This window comes from Zosterops lateralis (assembly GCF_965231275.1).
Source record: "Zosterops lateralis genome assembly, chromosome: 4".
Taxonomy (NCBI): Eukaryota; Metazoa; Chordata; class Aves; order Passeriformes; family Zosteropidae; genus Zosterops; species Zosterops lateralis.
In genome coordinates, this window is record NC_139765.1 from 27,839,808 (window position 1) to 27,861,429 (window position 21,622).

Here is a 21,622-nt window from a genome sequence, read left to right on the forward strand (position 1 = left end):
GCTTGCCTGGTTCTGCTGCTTTTGCTAGAGATGCTACAATATGCTTATTTGGCTTCACTACTACAGATTTTCTGTACAATAATGCAGAGGGTAGGCTGAAACCTTTCATTTACACACTGGGGTCATGGTCAATGCCAAAGGTAATATTGTCTGTATCTTAGTATACAGGGAACTGTTGTTGGAAGGAGATGGTGGGCAGCTGCTGCTCTAAATTGCAATGCATTCATTTCTGGTAATTGTTATAAAGAAAATGTATTTTTCCTGTTGATTGTGTTGCCAGATTTTTCCCTTCCTTTCTCCCTGTGAATGTTTCCAAGAGAGAGGGATTTAAGTCTCAAAACTTACTTGGGATGTTGACTTCAAACTTCTTCCCTGCCAAAAACTGAAAGTAACCAGTATTTCTTCTGCTCTAGGCAGTTTCTATTTATGCTTACATAACTTTATCTCTTTACAACATGAACACTTCTAAATAAATTGCTTTCTTGTACTCACAGTCTGAAACCTCTTCTAAAGTCTCTGAATAAGCTATGTTTCTTTTCAGTTCTTTTCAGTTCTTTTTTTTTTTTTTTTGTCAGCAAATAAAGAATTACTTTTTACAACTGTTTTATTTTCTTCTTTAGTATTATTGCAAGCCTTTTCTTAATTATTCTTGCCTTTTGGCAGTTGCAGCACATTAATATTTACAAGATGAGATATAGTTTTCTGTTTATATTAGCAGTCTTCGGTCTGTGAGATCTGGACCAACCAGAATGCAGGATATCCTTTCTCATCGATTCATCAGGTTCATAATGTAAGATACAGCGATTAATGGCTATGTTGTCCCTCTGTGGATGTACAGTCTGTTGCCTTGGTGTTATCTCCGGGTGTCGTGTGGCTGAAGTGGCGGGCGCAGTCCATGCCCTGTCCGCCCCGTGCAGGGGCCGTGTGTGCGCGCATCGTCCATCGTGCCGTGTGGTTCGCCTCTGTCGGCTCCGTGCTGTGCCTACAGGACAGGGCACCGCCAGAGCCCTCTCGCTCAGGGGCAGCTCTCAATTCTGTTCCTCGTGTTTTTGTTCGCTCCCTCTTCCAAAGCGGGAAACAGTGTAAACAGCTCGGTTTGCACAGTTTCGCCCCCGCAGTGTGTTGTGCTGCCCTCTCTGTGTTGGTCTGTAGGCTTTGCCCAGCTGAGGTGACACGTTGCCTTTGCAGAGGCACTTTGGGGGAGTTGGAGGTAACACTGATGGTGGCCTGAGTTGTTGTCACTTCTGTGGCACGAGTGCTGTGCACGTGAGAGCAAACCTGGTGATCCATACTGCAGTGTGGTAAGGACAGCAGCCGGTTGTTCAGCACAGTATTTGAGAGCAGCTGTAGATTTCTCCTAATTCTGTCATGCCTCCTTGGAACGTCTCTGCCAGAGAGGGGTCATTTTGGCTACCGAGCTTCAGAAGTATTTTAAATCTGAAGTACAGCATGAACCTGTTTCCATTATTTCAAAAGCCAACCATTTAAGGAGCTAAAAAATTTGTCTTCCTCTAATAACTAAAACACAAGAAAATAATGAGAATTCAACTGGTCTGCAGAACATTTAAAAATTTTACAGGGAAAAAAATTATAAATTTTTCAGCCAGAACTGTTGTATCCATGTGCGTTCCTATTTGTTGTTGTCATGGTGACTAATACACGTTACCATAACTAGGCATGAGGCTTAACAGGTGAAAAGTTATAAGATATGGTCCTTGTTAAAAATAACTACATTCAAACCGCTCAAAACCGGATTTCTTGGTTTTTCCTTCGTTTTAGCATGGAGGCTTTTTAACTTGACATTTTAATGAAAAGACGAGAGAGGTGTTAGCTTTTTTTATAGAAGATTTATTAGGGTTATTTCTTATCTGCAACTATCTCTGCATCCAGGTGCCTTTAACATGAGTCAAATACACTTCTCAGGGAATGGGATGAGATAGGAAAATGTGCAGCAATTGTAGAAAAAATTGCAGAGAAAATAATAGCTGTAGTCTGCTTCTGTAGCTCATTTGACATCAAGCTTCCAACCCTTTCTAGAGCACTGAGAAGTGCATATCTGCCCATTTTGGGGGTTAGAAAACACTGCAAGAGCACAAGGTATTGTTCTCTAAGGCTATCAAAAGTTGTCATTGCAAAAGGATTGAATCCTTACCACTCTGGCACCTGCCTTGAGACCATTTTCTGATTATGAATCCTTTATCTGAAAATGCAGAGCAAAAAAATCTTCTTTTTCGAGTTAGCTGAGGCCAAAGAGAGGAAAGGTGCTGGTTAAAGTCATAGGGAGGTTAGAATACTAAACCACAGGCAGTACAGCAAAAGCCATGTGATAAATTGCACAGCTGTCTGATGAGCTGTAAAGTTAGATGAGGAAGAAATTATCTCTTGCCTTTCTACTTCATCAGAGAGATAAATATCTCCATCCGTATATTGTGTCATAAAAAATACATAAGCTTAAATGTTTGATTATTTCTTATAATTGCAAATTAAATATTCAAACCAGAAAATCCTTATCCTATCATATCTATTTTTAAAACTTAAATTAAACATTATAGTTGGTCTTGCACAGCAATTTATGAACGTTTCTGTGCTGTTTGAAAAGTGTATTAGGTGCTTATGAAGGACCTGAATCTCAATATATCACCCGTAAATTGTTCCATATCAACTCCTCAGATACAGGATTACTAGTAATTAATATTTTTCCACCCCGACTTGAGCCTTGTGGTTTCAAATCTTCTCTAGGTCAAAGATGGTCCTATTTTGTATTTTACCTGATGTTAGCTGTCATCATCACATCCTAAATATCAGAATTTCAGTATCTGACTAGAGCCAGTCAGCTTAGAAGCTCCCTTTCTTCTTGGTGAAGTTTTTAGACACTAATTTCTGAATGTTTTTAGCTGTCTAAATCTTGTTTAAAAGCTTTTCTTCCCTAAAAAAAAAAAAATAAAAAGGAAAGGAAAGGAAAGGAAATTGTATGGGAATATGTAATAGGAATTACAGTTCTAAACATCTTCATGGATCTGGGCTTTGGAGAATACCCTGTTACAACTCAGTCTAAATAGGTTATGAATACTAACAGTAGTACTGTTTAAAAGTCTGAGGAGTTTGGTAAGAAACAAAAGGAATGAAACCAGGAGCCACTTCTGCTGAATATTAAAAAACACCTTTGATACAGCTGCAAGAGAAAATTTTAACTATGATAATGTCTTCTCCATCCATCATAATAATCTATATCCATGTGTTTAATTTTATGCACTTTTCTTAGTAGCTACTCCCTCTACGAGACACACTGAAATACAATAAATGCCTCCTGGGGCAGTGGTCTGTTAAGAACAGCAGAAATCCTGTATGTCTGCATTCTCCTAACCTCAGCTCTGTTGCATGTTTAGAACATCCTAGAGATATATATAGCAGTCTTGGCAATTCTGTTTTGTCTAATTTAAAAGGAGTAGGTAGTAGGATGATTATATTTATAGAGCATTCAATGGATACAAGCATGGTCTCCATACAGTCCCACTGTGTCTCATACACTAGTTTTATTAGCATGGTTGAAGATTATTTCTAATTTCTTTATAAAATTGAGCCAAAACAAGAGGTAATCATTGTTCCTCTTTTTCTGCCCTTTATTTACAGATGGAAACAATGCAGTTCTCTATGTTCTTCATACTTAATGTGCAAAAGGGAAACAAACTGTAAAATTATGTACTCACTTTACTCCTTATGTACCCTCCTTAATTTGCCAGTGCTATCCCTTTCCTGCACATGAGGAAAGCCACCTGCTGAGCAGTGCAAAAGAAGGGTTTGGAGCACTCCCCTGGTCACTTGTTCGGTAGAAGTTCTGGTCCTGCCTCATGGCCATCCCTGTGCTTCCTTGGTAGAGAGACTGGTGGTCAAAAGATGTACTTTTCTGTCCTGAATTTACTCCCTGTCCCCGTAGAAACTTTTGCAAAATGGCCAGGATGTACCTCTTGAGCTCTGCTTCCTTACACAGAACACGCAGGAGTGTATCTTTATTAGGGGAAAAAAACCAAAACTAAATCAAGTGGTCTGTTAGCTGTGGCCTAACAGTTCATAAGAGACAGCTGAGCACACTGTGAGAATTTGTGATGGGTGCAATCCATCTTCTCTTGTTGTCAAAGACAGACTCCATTAATAAGGATGCAGATCCTTGCCCCTTGTAATATGAAGGGAATGTTATTTTATAAAAACTGCCTCGTAAAGAAATCAAATTCCCACTTCAGATTAAATAAGATAGAAAGTTTTTATGCATTAGTGGCCAGAAGGATTCACTTTTGTGGATGCCAACTGAGAAAAATTGGAGCAATTGCTCCTGCTGCTTTCCTTTCAAAATCTGATGCTGAAGTCATATCCATGGCATATAGGCAACTTAACTAGGCAAAACAGAAATTACAGTACTGTGTAATTGGTAGATTTGTTAATGGTGCCAACAGTAACTAGGTTCAACTTATTTTATGATGTTCTCTTGCTTGAAGTTGCCATATTGGCAGAGTAATGTCGATGTTTCCAGATTTATCTCTAGCTTTTCGTTGCAGAGCTGTGCAAATGCGTGTCATTTTGTTATTTTGTGATACATGAAAATGATGTACTTGTTTTGTTTACTCTGTCCTGACTTAATTAATAAGATGTGATAGTTTGCCAGACTTTGAATGCCTTCAATAAGATTTTTTTCATGTGTTTTTGATGCTCAACTTCCTTTTGCTACAAAAGTCTAAACTAGTAATGTTCTGTGTGAAATGCTGATAACAATTCCTTGTCAGTTTCAACACATATTTTAGCGATATGACATACATAAAAAATACAGAGATAAGTGCAGGTAAAGAAATAATCATATAGGAGAGGGTAAAATAGTTTGAGAGATAATGGGCAGGAGAAGAGGGAGGATCAGGAAGAACAAGTGTAATTACAAAAGTTGTGAGAATAGGGGAATTGAGAAGCAGTCCAGACCAGACAGGATAGGAGAGAAGTGAGGGTGGTGACAGAGGGAAGAGGGCTTAGGAAGAGTAGAAGTCCATCCATGGGTCACTTTCTGGCAAAGCAAGCTGATGCACAGGCCTGCAAGGTAGAAGGCAAGGTCAGTTCAGGTCCTGTGGAGCCACAATCAAAAATACACAATGGCAAGTGAGACCCAGACCAGCACTACCAGGCCGGGGACATTCCTGTACTGATCCCTGCACTGGTTCTTTTGGAAGAGAGTGTGCTGTGAAGGGATTTGGCAGCAAACTGCACTCTTACCTGTGTTCTCTGAGGGCTTTGAGGAAAGAGGAGATGACAGCTCAGAAAGGCAATCTCCTATATCAATGAGAATGATGAATGTGGAAGGGCAATGTTAGTACCTCCACGCTGAGGCATCAAGAGAAGGTGATCAAAGTAAATATTCGTAAAGAGATTAAAGAATGTTCATGTGTTTGAAGAATGTATAATAAGTCATCAGATCAAAGCAAAGTTTCTGTTATTTAGCCATTTAGGAAAGTTAGTTATTGGTTATATGTGCCAGATAATGGAAGGCATATTAACTGTGCAGAAAAGCTTGTAAAACACATAGCAGAATTTGTGAAAGACATTTTTGTGCATCTCATGATTTTTTTCAAGTGCTCTCATCCTCATATATGTATTGTAAACACTTTTTTTAAGGAACATTTCCGGTACATAATGATTTTATTTTCAAAGCAAAGAGATCTAATTAAAGCCTTATTAAACACTACAGAAGATGACTTTGGATTATAAATTAAATTATGAAAAATGTTGTAGGAGTTGTGCTCCCTTATTTTAGTAACATGGCTCTATGTGTAGAAAATAAATCCTTGTTAATTGAGCACAACAGTGGAGGGCTACTTTATAATGAATTTGCCTGCACATACTCTTACATCTTGAACAACTGTGATTTTCAGACAGGAGACTGGGGAGAGCCTTCAATTACCTTGCGACCTCCAAATGAAGCCACAGCATCAACGCCTGTACAATATTGGCAACATCATCCAGAGAAACTCATCTTCCAGTCATGCGATTATAAAGCATTTGTAAGTGTTGATAAATTTAGTGGTTTGATTTGGGGTAGATATATTAAACTTGGATTTTGATGGGCTGTTGTGTTTTACTTTAATTTATAATATTTTTTTCAGTCACTTTTAGAGAGACAGGTCACTACTTCTGAAATACTGTAATTCTAATAAAGGAGAAACAAGGGTGCACAGTATTTTTTTGCTATGAATTGTGTGATATATTGCAGCCATTATATTGCAGGCATTAATGTTAGAGAAAGGGCACTATGAGTAAATGGCTAAGTGTTGTTGAAATGACAGTGTGAGCAGGCACCCCTACTTTTCATCTCTTATAAATCCCTGTCTAGTGGTTATGAAAGAATAATAAAACATAATATAGGATCCTCATACCTATCTTAATGCTGTGTGCACAGCGATTAAGGTAAGTGTTACCTCACCTGAACTTTATATATGTGTTTTTGGGAAAGGAAATAGAGAAAAAGGAGATGAGGATCCTGAGTGTTTTCCATCCATGGGACAAGGACACATTCAGACCTCTCCCAGCCTGATGGCTACTTGAAGTACCAGTAGCAGTCAGTTCCATCAGGGCAGGGTATACTTATTTTTACCTCCATGTGGTTGCAGGTGATTACCAATTCCCATCCCTGGAGAAATGAAGCTTCCCTCTACAACTAAAGACAATTAGTCTTCTCTGGCTGTTATAAATGCTTGTGAAGGAAAGAAAGGTCTCCTGCAGTACAGAAAGTCATTGGAAGGCTTTTTTTTTTTTTTTTTTAATAAGAAAAACAGTTTTCTGAAATCTTGAGTTCCCTGTCAACAAGGTGAGGGAACTGGGGCTTCTGGGGAGCTGAAGAGGCACCACAGCCTACCTTTTTAAATGCTTGCATTTCCCCTTCTGACTTTGCTGAAAAGGATTGTTGAAGTTGCTGAAGTCCACTGTGTGTCCTCTCTGGAGGTGGCCACCTTATGACGGAAGGCTGGCTCATGGTACAAAGGAAAGGGGCTCAGTAGCGCCAGTGACTTCAGGATAATAGCTGGGAGTTCACTACCGGTCCAGGACATGGGGTGGAGATCCTCTTCACTTGAAGGGGCTTGGATCTTTGGTGCTTTTTAGGGTAATGCTCTGTTCACTAAATACTGCTGCATTTGTGGGAACAGTTGGAGGTTGCTGGACTGGATTTAAAGCATATCTGGGAAGGTAGGAATTAGAAACTAAATGCAGGTGAGACAGAGCCTGGCTCCCACTGATGAGGGTCAGAAGAGGTCAGACCTCTCTTTCTGGAGCACATCTGTATCTTCCATCAGACTCTCATGGGGTTAAAAGTTGCCATGCATGAAGTGATTATCCCTGGACAGTAACTAGAACCTCTGCCTTCCTCAACCAGTTACAGTCAAGGACCATCTCGCCTGCTCTCAGTCTTGTTCTGCTACTATTCAAAGCATCCTTGCTCACCTCAGATTGAAAAGGAAGCTTAGCAACTTCTAGTTCTTTAAATATTTTTCCTAGTTTTCATTGAAGTGAACATGTTTATCTTAAGTGCCTTTTCTCCTTTTTGGCATGATCCAGCAGTAAATTCATAATCTAATGCAACCTTTGTAGTAGATTGGAAGATGGATGATTAAAGAAATGAAGTTTGAATGATCAGTAATATCCAAGTTAGTAGTGATTAAGGAAAGACCTTCCTTTCCTCAGGAGCATGTGTCACTACTTTATTTCAGCTCCTTGAGCTGTACTGACCTCAGCCTTATAGAGTAAAACTCTGGCTTGTAAGTTATAATTGGGGTAGCTTTCACTCTATGCCACATCAATCAGTTAAACTGTTGGATGTTCTCTGTATTGCTCCCACATGCCCCAGTTTTTTGAGAAGGAATGTTTCCAAAAGCACAGCAAGTCAAAAGAAAGCAAAATTTCCTCCTAGAATTTCAGATTTTTCAGTCAATTAAATTGGATTGTACTACTGTGATTTGTGTGTCTATTCCACAGTCCACCTTAGGAAGCATTTCTAAATGCCTTCAGCTTTTTGCTGAGGCTTTTTGCTGCTGTGCAGATGGGACAGGAGCTGTCCTCTTCCCTTTTTGCCTCTTCTTCCATAAGCAAAAAGCACTGCTTTTTTATCCTGGTGCCTGACCAACTAGTAGCTTTCAATGAAAAATCAATTTGTTTTACTGTAGTCTATAAAAAAATGAGGGGGAAAAACAAAACAAAACAAAACAAAAACAAAAAACAAAAAACAAAAAACAAAACAAAAAAAACCCCAAAAAAACCAAACAAACAAAAAAAAACACACCCCAAAGCAAAACAAAAAACCAACCAACCAAAAAATGTTCGACATTAATTGCAACCTGCCCAGAGAAGGCTAAGGATTCCAAATGTGTCAGACATCAGGATTCAGAGAAAAATACAGTTCAATTCTATATGGTTTTGTTTACTCTCTTAATTTCAGAGCTTGCTTTAAATTTGTTGTTTTTCTTCAAGGGCAATAACAAGCTGTCCCATCAAATTAATGCCCAAAGCCCTATTCACGTCACCCTCAAGCCCCCAGCTGGACTCACAGCTGCTCAGTTTATGAATCTTTCACATCTGCAGTCCTCTAGGAATGCCCTTCATTCATTCCTTTATGCTTGTGCTTATCTGGTAGCATTGATGTTGCTCACTGACTGGCCCATTTATAATGCCCTATAAAGTGTTCCTCACTAATTGCTGTGTTGGCTACTGTCTGCATTGAAATATTTATGCATTTTCTTGCAGGTCAGAAACTCCTGCAGTACACAGTGTAAACTGTAGGCTTTAAAGAAGATATCTCAGTTTAGAACAGGAGACCAGAGAACTGAACCAGTACAATCTCTGTCCAGTTCCAGGTTGCATTCATCTGTTACTAAAGTTCTTTTTGATAGGTTGTTGTCTAAGCTGGAGCTGGTTCACCATCTGGTTGGGTCAGCTTAGGCTGTTTCCAAGAGGAGTCAAGTGTGATGTGGCTTTGGACAGCCCAGTTAGCCATAACAAGACGCCTCACTGCTAGCTGGGAATGGCATGGATGATGCAGCCAGCTCCATCTCTGGAAGAGCAGCACCATTCAAACATGGTATAAGGGGGATATTGAGACCTCAGAGGAGCAGAGGTTGCTGTCATGGTGCAGGAGGGCTCAAAAGTGACACAGGGAGGGAGAGGCCTGTAGCATAGGGGCTGTGTCACTGAGGCACTGCCTGCCTTGTCACCCTTGGAGATGAGCAAACTTCTCTGAGGGCACGGTGGTTGCCAGTGAGCTGAGCCAGAACACAGCAACCTTCTGCTTCCTCTCACATGGCCCGTCTTTAGATCACTAAAGGCTTCAACATAATAGTTCAGGGTCAGCCTTTCCTTAGGAAGAAATAATGCTTTAAGCTAGTTTTAGTACAGATTTATTGTCTCTCTTTGCTGGCATAGGGCTCTGCTATTTGCACGTAAATTATTTACAAATTGAGTATACTGGGGTTAAGATCACTACTGGCCTTCTCATCCACGTGATTGCATACATAACAATAGGGGTTTGGCAGATGGCAGCTAAAAAAAGCAAATTCTCCATTTTATAATCAAATGGCTTTTTAAAGATGGAATCTAGTATTTGTTTGTTGTTTCAGTAACTAAAATGATAAGCTAGATGACTTTCAGATATTGTTTCAAAGAACTCTAGCTGATTCAATACTCTTGTTGCTGTGCATTCTTGTTTCATGGGTTGATTAACACATTGATTTAAATGATTTGTCAAAGAACTGCAGAATAAAAAAAAATCTAAAACAATATGTTAAGAAATTGTTTGCTACCACTCATTTTTTTTAAATCATTTTTAGTGCATTTCTGCAAACGTTTGTCAGTTCTGAAATTTCAGTTAATTTAAGTTCAATGGATTTTTTTTTCTAGTATTTAGGTTCTATGCTGGTAAAAGAGTTAAGAGGCACAGAGTCAACACAGGATGCATGTGCAAAGATGAGGGTAAGTTTGTAAACCTACTCCTTGCTCTATTGTAATAATATCAAATAACACCAATCTGTGATTGCTTGTACTGTACCCCTTTTGCTTTTATAATGTACTGCTACCCATGTCGTTTCCTTGCTTTTACATTGATATTCAATCAGAAATCTATTCTGTCTTATATCTTAATTTGAATATCAAAATTTAAAGATAGGTTTTTATTTTGCGTGTTGTATCTAACACAAAAACCTAAATGTATGTGTTACATTTTCTCATGAATCTTTGAGTATGTTTCAAAGTACCGTCCACACAATTTAAGCGTGCCCATATCCAATTGTTTTATAAACAGAATTCATAGCTTTTATATGATAATCTAGATTGAATTTTCAATGTTAAATACGTAGTAGTAAATATATAACATGTTACCAAATACATTGGTTTTATGTATGGTCTAATCCAACAGTCCTATGGATAATTTTACTCACATGAGTATTTCCTTTAATTATGAGTTACTTATATGCTTTTTGATTAAAGGGTGAAATGGGGTCTAACTCAGTTTCAACTGATGGTGAGAAAGGAGCTAGGTTTCCCTCAGACCATCAAGAATATGTTTTCCTGTGGCTCTTTGGCCTGATACTGGTTTGTAGAAAATTGCAGTAGCCTATTTCCAAGAAACATTGCTGCTGGAAACTGAAAACAAGCCATAGCCTAATTTATTCCCAACTGTAGTTGAAATAAGAACACACCTGTTCACAGCCGTGGTAAACATATCATTGTCTGTCATGATTAATTAATGAAAAATGTAATTGTTTGCTAATCTACCAAATGTGTACAATTACCTAGATGAATGAGCAAAATCTTTTTTTCTGTGTACCATACATCTCTTATGCAAGATACCTCTGAGCACAAGACATGACATTCAGATCAGAAAGCTGGAAGATGTGTAAAATTCATACAATCAGACAACCATTTCCTGCAGGTTATATATGTGCAACACACAGACTTTCATACTAGCTGTTTTAGCTAAGGGCTGGTAGTAATTCACAACTACTAGATTGCCCGATGATCTGAGGCTTCTCAGCTAATTACATGCTAATCATTCCTTACCTGGACTTAAACTCCTCTGAAAAAATACCCAACGATTTGACACAGAGGGATCTACAATCATATACACGTGTTCTGGGGAATTAATTGAGGCTGCAAGCATACCATCTTCCAATCCAGTTTTGAAACTGTCAGGCTTAGCAGTTCAATTCTTTAGGTGCCTGCCTATGCAGAAATTAGGGCAGAATTTCGCACCATAGTAGCATATGACAACCTCAGTAAGTTTTCTGACTGAACTAGGAGGCTTAACATCAAAAAGGGGCTTTAAATAATTTATAGGCATTTTAATATATATTTCTATAAGTAATAACTTTGGCCAATTAAAATTATACAACTGAAAAAATTAAGTGTTTGAAAACAGATTTCTTTTAAAACACACATTTCATATATAAATAGTGCAGTTGCATTAGTTTTCTATAGTGCCATACAGGACACTTATATAATACAGTCGTGGGGTTTATATACATTTCTTTTTTATGTTCTCTTTTGAAACAATTGTTCTGTGAGAGTGTTTATTTTATGGTTTGAATTTTTTTGTTGTTGTTGCAAGGATATTTGAATTAAACAGTTTTTAATCAGGATTTCATCTATTCTTTCTATGTAGTCCTTTTAATCATGTTCCTATTCAAGTCAAAAGCAAAAACCTTTGACTTAATGGGAACAAATTATTATTTTAGCCTGTTTCCCAGTGATAAAAATGTATATTTTTCCAAAACTTTCTCCCTCTGGATGTCTCCTGAAAGTTGTTGTCAGTGAATTGGGACTCCAGATTGCCCAAAGTCATCCTGAAATTTTGCTGTGATGTTCATTATTGTATTTAAGTAACCTTGGGTTGTAATTGAAAATCTGGTTTCTGTTATAGTTACATTTTACTTTAAATTTATTGAAACATACATTTCACTTACAAGCAAAAGAAGTGAAAAGTTAGATATATTATTTGTCTGGCTCTCAGATGCTGAATTCTTTATACTTGCCCAGTGTCTCTAGAATCAGTAAGACTTTTACATAGGGTTGTACTATTCTGATAGAACAATATTTTTTTATTCTAGTATTTTTTTTGTTATTCCATGCACATATTGCAAAACTGTAGCCTGCTGCAATCTGAAACGTGCTGGGTATGGGGAGCAGTATGTCACATATAAACTTGTACCATACCAAGTTGAGGTCACTCCCTGCAATTTTTTTAATCTTTCTGGACTCAGCCACAAAATGGTTTTGTGGAGAATGTATGAAAATTAGGTACCTAATGTTTCTGTCAATGTGGCTTTTGGTTCTCCATCTTTAACCTAATACTGTTCTCAAAAGTGTTGACATTCACTGGATGTCTTTCAGTCAGCAGGTGCACAAGGATGAAAGGAGTGTATCAGTGAAAAAAAAATTAATCTTCCTTAATCATTTATAAATACAGAGAAACAACAAAAATTACATGTTTTCTGGCTGCAGATCCCTCACTGTTAGTTGTAGATGCTCCTAGGGCTTTCATTTATTGCAATTGATAGTTTTGGTTCTCAAGGGAAGTGTCATGTGGATAAACCTTGTGTCTCTCTGCGGAAAGGCTTACAGTAGCCTCGTTCTTAGAGCTTAAAAGTGAAAGGAGATCCTAAATCTCCTATAATGTAAAAAACCACCAATGATAATTAAAAAAAAAAAAAAAAAAAAAAAAAAAAAAAAAAAAAACCAAAAAAAAAACCAGATGAACAAAAATCTTTGGAACCTTTACCTTAATAACTCTTCTTGGCAACTCACTGTGCTTCTCAGCATTGAGCAGCAGTATGCTCTAGCAGGGCAGATGATGGATTTGTTTGGGGAAAATCATACAGATGCAATAGCTGGAGCTCAACACTGGGGTCAAGGTTATACATGCTTTTTTTCCCCATCCAAACTGCAGATTCTTGCAACCACCCAAAACTGTGGATATTTGCCAAGGGCTTCACTTTTCTATTCATATATTTGCACTCCTTTATATTTTTATGATTTCTTATTTGTTTCCAGCTATTTTCTCTCACAAATTCCCTCTCTAGTGGTCAGCACTGTCTCCTTATCTCCATCCTCACCTGCTGTAAACTGACCTTTCCTACTTGGAGATTAAATCTTGCTGTCCTGGCCAGAATAGATGTATTAATTATCTTTGAGAGAAGCTTTCAAGAAGTTAAGAGTTCTCATCTTTTTCAGTGTGAAATGGGAAATACTGCAAGTTGCGTTTTCGATCAGATTGCTGCCTTCATTGCAATTTATAGGAACATGAAGGGAGAAGAAGATATGTTTGCATCAAAATAAAAGCAAGAATTAAAGTTAATTTTGAGCTAGAAAGATACCTTTTCTCTACAGAAGACTTCATTTGGCATTTACACATTGGAATTCCTTGATCAGGTGGGAAGGGGATTGTTTTATATTTAGTGGCATGAGCACAGCAATAAGGCAGACTCTTTCTTTGCAGCAACGTTAAATCACTGGTGTTGCATACACCAACTGAACAATCTAAACCAGTCAAATATATACTGCAGCAGAAGGGAACTTAAATTTAGTTCTTTAGGATCCTGCCACTTTCCTGACTATCATAATTCTTTCTTAAATATTTTCTTGTTCGGAATAGGTTCTTAAATTTCAGGTCAAAGTTCTGAGGAACTAGCAATATAATTCTGTTCACAAAGCAGGTATTTAAATGTCTTGCTGACTTAAGACCAAAATGTCAAAGTCAGAGTTGCTACAAAATCTGATTCTCTTATCTCTGGAGGTGAAGGTGGAGCAGAGTTGACTCACTGAAAACAGGCAGCATTTGGGGCCTTTCTTCATCCTTTCATTTCTTCTTACATAATGAAGGAACTGAATTTAGATGGCAGTCTCCTTGTTTGTACTAAACCCTTTCTTACTTTTCAATCTCCATTTCATTTTTCCTCCAAAAGTAGAAGCGTAAATGTCTGCATATGCCTTCTGGTGAAACTTCCTAGGCAAATACCATGTCAGCATCAAACACTATTTTGGGATTTAGATTCTTCAGTCTCTGCTCTTCTGTCTTGGGGCTTGCAGGTCTATCTCTCTCTTTTGTGTGGCCACTGCTTTCAGAAGGTCTGCAGTGGAACAGGGACATGGATATTACTCAGAAGGAAAAAATAAGTAGTGGTGGAAGATCTTAAAGACATTGAGTCTCTCTGCACATCCACATCATGGTGTACCATGTGTTCAGAGGATTGTACATCCTTGAATTCTGGCTGAAAGGAATCTAAGGGGCAAAAGGAATGCAGAGGAATATTCAGAGGTATTGCAAAAGAAAAAAACCATCTCACTCTCAGCTAGGTGCATTACAGGTGCACCCCAAGTGCAATATTCATATTAATGATGTAGCTTGGAGGTATCCATTAATTGTAGAGCAATAGAGTTTTGTACCATGAGGATTGCAGATGTAGTTTTATTCCAAGAAGTGTTAAATTATGTCAGTAATGCATTTTTAAACCTTTTGGACTGAGAGAAATTACTAAGTATTTGTTAAAAGGCAGATTGTATAATTGTATGTAAATATTTGTTAAAAGGCAAATTGGCTTCAAAACTAACTGGCCAAATTTGGACTTAAACTTTTTATTACAATTTCATCTCATGCATGATCTTGTCAAAATGATTCACTCAAGCTCCTCTTCCCTAGCTGGTCAAAGGAGGTGATTTTCCCACTACTCTGCGCTGGTGCAGCCTCACCTTGGTCCTGTGGTTTGGGGCACCACACTAGAAGAAGGAAACAAAGCTGTTAGAGAGTGTCAAAAGGAAGGCTGTGAGGATGTTGAAGGGCCTTGAGGGGGAGCCTTATGAGGAGCAGCTGAGGACACTTGATCTGTTCAGCTTGGAGAAGAGGAAACTGAGGGGAGACCTCATTGCAGTTCCTCGTGAGGGGAAGAGGAGGGCAAACACTGATCTCTGTGGTGACCAGAGACAGTATCCCATGGAAAGGCCTGAAGTTGTGTCAGGAGGGGTTAAGGTTGGATATTAGAAAAGGGATCTTCACCCAGAAGGTGTTTGGGCACTAGCACAGGGTCCTCAGGGAAGTGGTCACAGCATCAGCCTGACAGAGCTCAAGAACCATTGGTACAATGATCTTGGGCACATGGTGTGCCTTCTTGGGGATGGCCCTCTGTAGGGCCAGTAGTTGAATTCAATTATTCTTGTGGCTCCCTTCCAACTGAGATTTCACTGATTCTGTGAACTATTTGATGAAATTTCATAAGCCTTGAATAAATAGCAGACTTACGGGTATGATAGTAGGTGGTACCAACACATGTTTTGAAATGTGCAGTCTGATGCCATTTAGAATTAATTGTTGCTACCAGTTTGGGAAGAAGTTCAGATTCTTGTACTGAAGTGGATTCCAGTATATAATTGAATAGGAGAATTGCCAGCTACAGTGTTCATATAGATACTAAAAATCAATATAGTACTGAAGATTCATTTGCAAAAGTAGAAAGCCAAGACAAAGATTATAGATTTTACAGGCTCATAAACTTTTACTTAGAATTTGTTTATATATGGGATTGTTAGTGACTTGTCATAGCTAAATAATGTTTCTTTACTGTGTATTTACAATATCAAATATAATTACATATAAACCTAAAAATGAACCTGTTTTCATTTTGACCACTGTATGAGAGCTGAGTAATCTAGTTATAAATGCATGTGTAAGTACACTGAAGTGATCAACATGGAAAAGTAGAAGTACCAGTGTATCCCATTTCCTCTTGACAGGAAATAAATGAGATGAAAGATTTTCAGAAGGGGCTGCATTACACCATGTGCTACAGTATATCAAGGGAATTAATTAGTCACCATTGTATGTGTGTTTCTGAATTTCTTATTTGGCTGCATTGTGTGGTTGTGTGCTCAGAGATACCATGGTTTGTACACTGCAGGAGCTTTCAAAGGTGTTGAATTAGTGGTTTCAGTTCTGCACAGAATAAGGTATTGAGGTACAATCCTGTCTTGAAAAGGTTAAAGGCCCTTCAGGGTTGCAGATTTTGTATTTGCTTTCTAAAAATAAACTGCTAGTTTATATTATTATTAAGTCCTATGCCTCTTAAGCCATTGTTAATTACCTTGATTTGTTAGACATGCTGGCAGATCTCAAATTAGTTGGATTTTAGCTTATATTCTAAATAAATGTCTAGCAGTTCTGCACAGCCTTTAATTCAAAATCAGTATGCAAGTGGAAATGCTTTACCTACTTAAGATAGTTTGTAGTACTACTATAATATGAAAATGAGTTTAGACTCTGGATATGAGAGTGACTTTTTTTCAATTAAATGAAAGAAAATCCATTAACAAGATAAGCAAGATTGCACTCCCTCTCTTGCTCTCTCTGGCACCACTGCTCTTGCGCCTCTTCATGACCCATTTCAAAAGAAGAAATTAGGAACAGCACTGTCCAAGCCTATGCTGGGTTTTGGCACTGTCCTACGTAATGGCAGCACTGGGTTCAGATGCAAACTCAGAATATTCTTAAGTTCAGACCTTTATTGTAAAAGCAGTCACTGTAGTAAGCAGGTAGTTATGTAGAAGGTACCTTCTACCTTCTTCCACTGGGCTGATCTGCATTGTGGGTGCTGAGGGGATGAAGCAGCTTCGTTGCAGCAGCTGCATCAAAATACAGACAAGACTGGTACTCCTGATGTTCCTTGTTCTGAAGAGAAGGATGCTCCACGTCTTTTGAGAAGTCTGGGGAAGCTGCACATATGTCACATTAGATTTAGGATGGTGACACTTTCTTCTATCTTCCTATATATGCACACAAGCCTGTTTTATGGTTCTTGAATTATACATGGCCTGCTTTCATGTAGTCACCTTCCTGTCTGCCATCAAGGATTTCAGAGGTGGGACCAAAGCTCAGTCTCTCTGGCAGTGCAGACTGTGCAGCACAGAGACTGCTGCCTGCAGGAGCAGTGCACCCATGGAGATGAGGCATGCACATCTGTCCTGATGTAGGTGATCTGCTGATGAGCAACAGGCACTGGCAAGGAGCCTGGAATAGGCCTGCTGTTCACCCAGGTGATTCTCCTAAAGATGTGTATTGAAATTAAAAGTCAGTTGCAGTCACAAACAATGGAGTTCATAGGAACTATGACCAGTTTCAGGCTAGTGAGCACTTTCCCAAAGACAGTGTCCTGTCACTATGATTGCTTCTTTGTGAGATGAAATCTAATCCTGTTACTATGGTACGAACATGCCTTGGAGCATGAGGCCATATGTCAGCATGCACATGACATCCAATGCCAGCCTTCAGCTGTGGCTCCTATAACTTTGGCTCAAGTCCATATGCTTCCCATAGAGACACCAGATGGACAAGAATATTTTGTCATCTCATTGTGTCCTCATGGAGTTGGTACAGTGGCTAGAACCTGAAAAGGCCGAGGAAAATGAATACTGACTTCTGTGCCCCACCTTCTTCTCAGATTTTGAGCACAGACATGGGCAGAGATGCCCACTTGGCCTGCACAGAAGTGTGAAATGTCTGACCAAGAAAGCTGTGGGACTCCATCTCAGCATCCTAGAATTCAGAGCCAAAGCACCTACAGTGCCTGAGCAAAAGGTATTCATACTGTATCTCTGAATCCGCACGTTACACATTCTGGCAGACAATTCCTTCATTAAAAAGAAAGGAACAACAAGCAAATAGTGTGAGCTCACCATGACAACTCAAAACTGTTGAAGCCTGTAAACTGCTTGGAAATAATAATTATCTGGTAGACCTCAGTTACTGTATCACTAAGAGTTGAGCCAGGGAATAGAGCTGCATGTTTTTCTTGATAGCACTGTCATAATAACAAAGGATGTTTTTCTACTGCCCAGCTGTTTGTTTCAATGGGAGTTCAAGTGTAGAATTGTTACCCCAGATCATAATCCTACACTGGACTGCAGTCTTCCGGGACACCTTTGCACAAATCCTGGGATTTGTATGGTTTGCGAACTGATGAGGAACATCCTGTGCTCCTTACCAGCTGAGATGGTTTGACTTAATAAATTACAAATGTCCATCAGTCTCTGATTCATTTCCTAATTTGCCAGCTGTAATTTAATAGCATCTTGATGAGCTGTTTTGCTCAGAGACAGTCTTCTGGCAGTTTGCAGCCCTGATTAAATACTAGTGGTCAGGCCTGGTCAAGATAAACCCAGGTGAATGTGGAGCAGATGAAGATGATTAAATTACCAGCTACAGGTCTAGAGGAAAGGTAGTTGGTACAACGTGGCCTGGCCAACAGGATGCTTCACCTTTATGGCAAATACCAGATAGTGGGAATTATACCAAGAAACTAAAATATATGAACTCAGTACCTGTGTTTGTATAGCGCATTGGAGAAAAGGAATTTTGCTGTTAAGGAGGCAAGGAAGGAGGTAATTACAATAATCAAAATGGAAAAGAAAGCTCTCTTGTGTGTAGCTGTTGGATTAAAATGAAAGGACAAAAGTTGCTTTAGTCCGTTGCTGCCTTGACAGATGATGAAAGTGATATTTGTGACTATTTTGTCTAGTATGAGCATATTTATTGCTTATTATTCTGACAGATGTATGTACTACAACTTCTGTGCAGTCACTGTCATGCTTTCTGTGCATTGAAATTGAATTTTATGAAAAGACTCATTTGAGATCTGTTGTAGTGACACACACACACAGGTAGCTGCCTGCTCTACTTTTGGCAGGGATACCATTTCTTCCTCCACTCAGTTCAGAGGCATGCAAATCAAGTTAGTGTCTTTCTTCAGATTTTGTTAAAATTCCTCAGGATGTTTTACCATTTAAGCTTTCATTTCTTAAAAATGGCAAGCATTCTGAGTGAAAGAAGTTTTTCTCTTCTAAATAAATTGACACTTGATTGCTGTTTCAAGTCTTTCGACATTTGATACAGAGAGATCCAGCAATCCTCTCTATTACACAGATGAGTGGGGCCCTTCTTGAAACTTTAATTGGAGGTTTTAGTTCACATGGCATGGACACTAATTGCAGAACATAGCTGGATCTGTAGCTTTGAATTTTATGCTGACAAAAATGGAGTCTTGTTTGATTCTGGGAGGATCGAGAGCCAATAAGGAGACATGATTACAGGGCAGGGGTTTTGTTTTAAGTTTCTCTTTATTTTACTTTCTAGTGTTAACATTGCCTATTTTTTTCAAATGTATTTTTTTAGTTACAGTTTGTGTTTTCAAGTTTTTATCTCTGCTTCTTTGGTTTTTTTGGTTGTTTTTTTGTTTGGTTTTTGGTTTTGTTTTTTTTTTTTTAATAATACAAAGCCACCGCTGCTACTTTTTTTCAGCTGCTTTAATAGTCTTCCTATGTGCCAGTTCTAGACTTTTCAATGTGTTTAGACTCTCCTTCTGAGTGCTGATATTTCTTCATGTTTACCTGTAACTGTTAACAGTTCATTCCCTCTCAGGAAAATATTTGATTGATCTCTGTGATTGTTTCCAGATAGTCCCATAAATAAGCATTTTCTGAATGTTACCATTTCATCTATAGAAGTTTTGTGTAGAATAGTCTAGTCTGTCATTATCTTCCACCTTATAAGAATTCAAATCAGTTACAAACTATTATGCAATGTTTGGGGGTTTTGTTTGGTTGGGTTTGGGGTTGTTTCAGAAAATTTATTCTGTAAACTAAAGAGCATTTTTTTCTGCAGAGAACTTAAATCCACCCCAAATATTTTGTCAGTCTGTTCAGCGGGAAATATGTTTGCTGTGTGCATCACACCAAAGGCACACAGATGTAGACTAGCCTAAACAATCTTACAGGAGGGCATGAACTGTAGGTAGGAGAATCTGGCACAGAGGGAATGCAGAATAAGCCTCTGCTAATTCATGTGTAAAGCAGCTTCTAGCAGCAGCTGCACTTGAAGTGCAGACAGAGTGGTGACAAGATACAGTGCTGGGCTGATGGATTGACTGGCAGGCCTGGTGGGCTGCAAGAACACCTCGTGTCACAAATACAATGGCAAAGAAGGGAAAAAAAAGGAAATGTTTCTAAATAACAACTAACTGCAGCAAAGAAATGGTACTACAAGAAGTACTGTGCTGTTGCTTCTTACAGCTGGGAAGGGCAGGAGAAGGGAATGAGGCAGCAGTAGATGGGGCATATCAAATAGATGTCCTAAACACACACATTTTGGGAAACACTGGTTGCATGACTGGTCTTTTTAAGCCTGGAAAAGTTACTTTATTCTCTTCCCACTGTGCTGGAAAAAAGAACTTTTACCATCCTCACAACAAACTTAAAGCTATTTTAGTTTTGTAATACAGGAGAGCATGAACCCAGAGCACAGCCAGCTGAAGAAAAAGTAAAATATTTGTTTAACTTAGGTATTTAATCAGAAGAGAGCACTGTTATTGTGATGCAACACAACTCTAATAATATCTTCGTTTTGATTTCAGAAGTCTACAGAACAGATGAAGAAAGTACCAACCATTGTCCTGTCTGTCTCTTACAAGGGAGTCAAATTTATTGATGCCACAAATAAGGTATGTGCAATTACTGAATATTACCTTTTGTTTCTCACAACTAAAAGAAATAGTAATACCTATGAAGGCCAGGCCAGAGAGGGGACAGAGTTGCACTTTGTTTTTCCTTCTCCTTTTTTTTCTCCTCCTTTGCCCAAAATGGATATAATGTAATTGTCATTCTCCAGAAACTCAGTCTGGAGGACAGGTGAAGCAGCTTTAGTGGCTTGTTTGGAGAGCATCGTGTCCAGCATTCTGCTATTAAATGCAAGCTTATCACAAAAGACATTCAGCAGGGAGCCTCTGTGGAATCCTTTACCATATTCTTCTCTATACAGTTCCATAAATACGTAGAATATATATGTATATATATGTTCATTAATATAATCTGAGGAAATAAGTCTCAATAAATATGCAGTTTTATTCAGGGCCAGCCATTTTAAGAATAAGAAACACAAGCCTTGAATGTGCTTTCCAGACATTCAAATACCACAGCCTCTCTTGTGAGCTGTTTTCTTGATACTAGCCATTTAAATACCTGAACTGCAGCACCTTTTTAATAGTTGCTATTCCTCTTTTTTTTTTTTTTTTTTCTTCATCTTCCTGTGTGGCAATGCTCCTGTGCTTTGTTTTTTTACATTTCTAAATACATCCAAATCTTTAAAAAACCCCAACTAACCAAAGCCACAAAAGCAGAAATTAGAAGATCAGCAAACTCAGTGATGGATAGAGCAATGGATTGTTGCTTAGCCAAAGTAAAATGTACAAGTCTGTAAAGAGAAGTAAAGTAATGCATTAATTTCTCCTCTTTGTGTATCTAAAATGGCAAGGAAATACAATCCATCCTGATGCTTTTATATGAACAGAAATTACCTTTTCTGTTATGTGACTACAACTGACTAAGCAATATGAAAAATAAATCTGACAACCCATCTACCTGCCCAAGTTAATAATGTATATAGCAGCTTTGTGTTGCTGAACATTCAGACCACACAGTACACCTAACCCAGTATGCATCAAACTTGCCAAATCAATCAGTTTTTAAGTTTAACTAGAACGGTGTTTTAAGTGACAGTGGAAGCAGTTTAGTGAAC

General features: G+C 38.5%; 1 protein-coding gene across 4 annotated transcripts in view; it reads left to right on the plus strand.

Moving 5' to 3' along the window:
• ANKS1B (ankyrin repeat and sterile alpha motif domain containing 1B) overlaps positions 1-21,622 on the plus strand; it is a gene marked incomplete at its 5' end in the record, with an annotated part of 414,325 nt that overhangs the window by 380,494 nt on the left and 12,209 nt on the right. For 2 of the 4 annotated variants that reach the window (XM_083860541.1, XM_083860542.1), the window contains 3 exons: positions 5,907-6,035; positions 9,916-9,987; positions 20,463-20,549. In XM_083860541.1, the coding sequence (XP_083716667.1) occupies positions 5,907-6,035; positions 9,916-9,987; positions 20,463-20,549 (288 nt within the window). Of the gene's footprint in view, positions 1-715; positions 791-5,906; positions 6,036-9,915; positions 9,988-20,462; positions 20,550-21,622 lie in introns of all 4 variants that reach the window. The other 2 variants (XM_083860540.1, XM_083860539.1) reach the window with 2 other exon arrangements.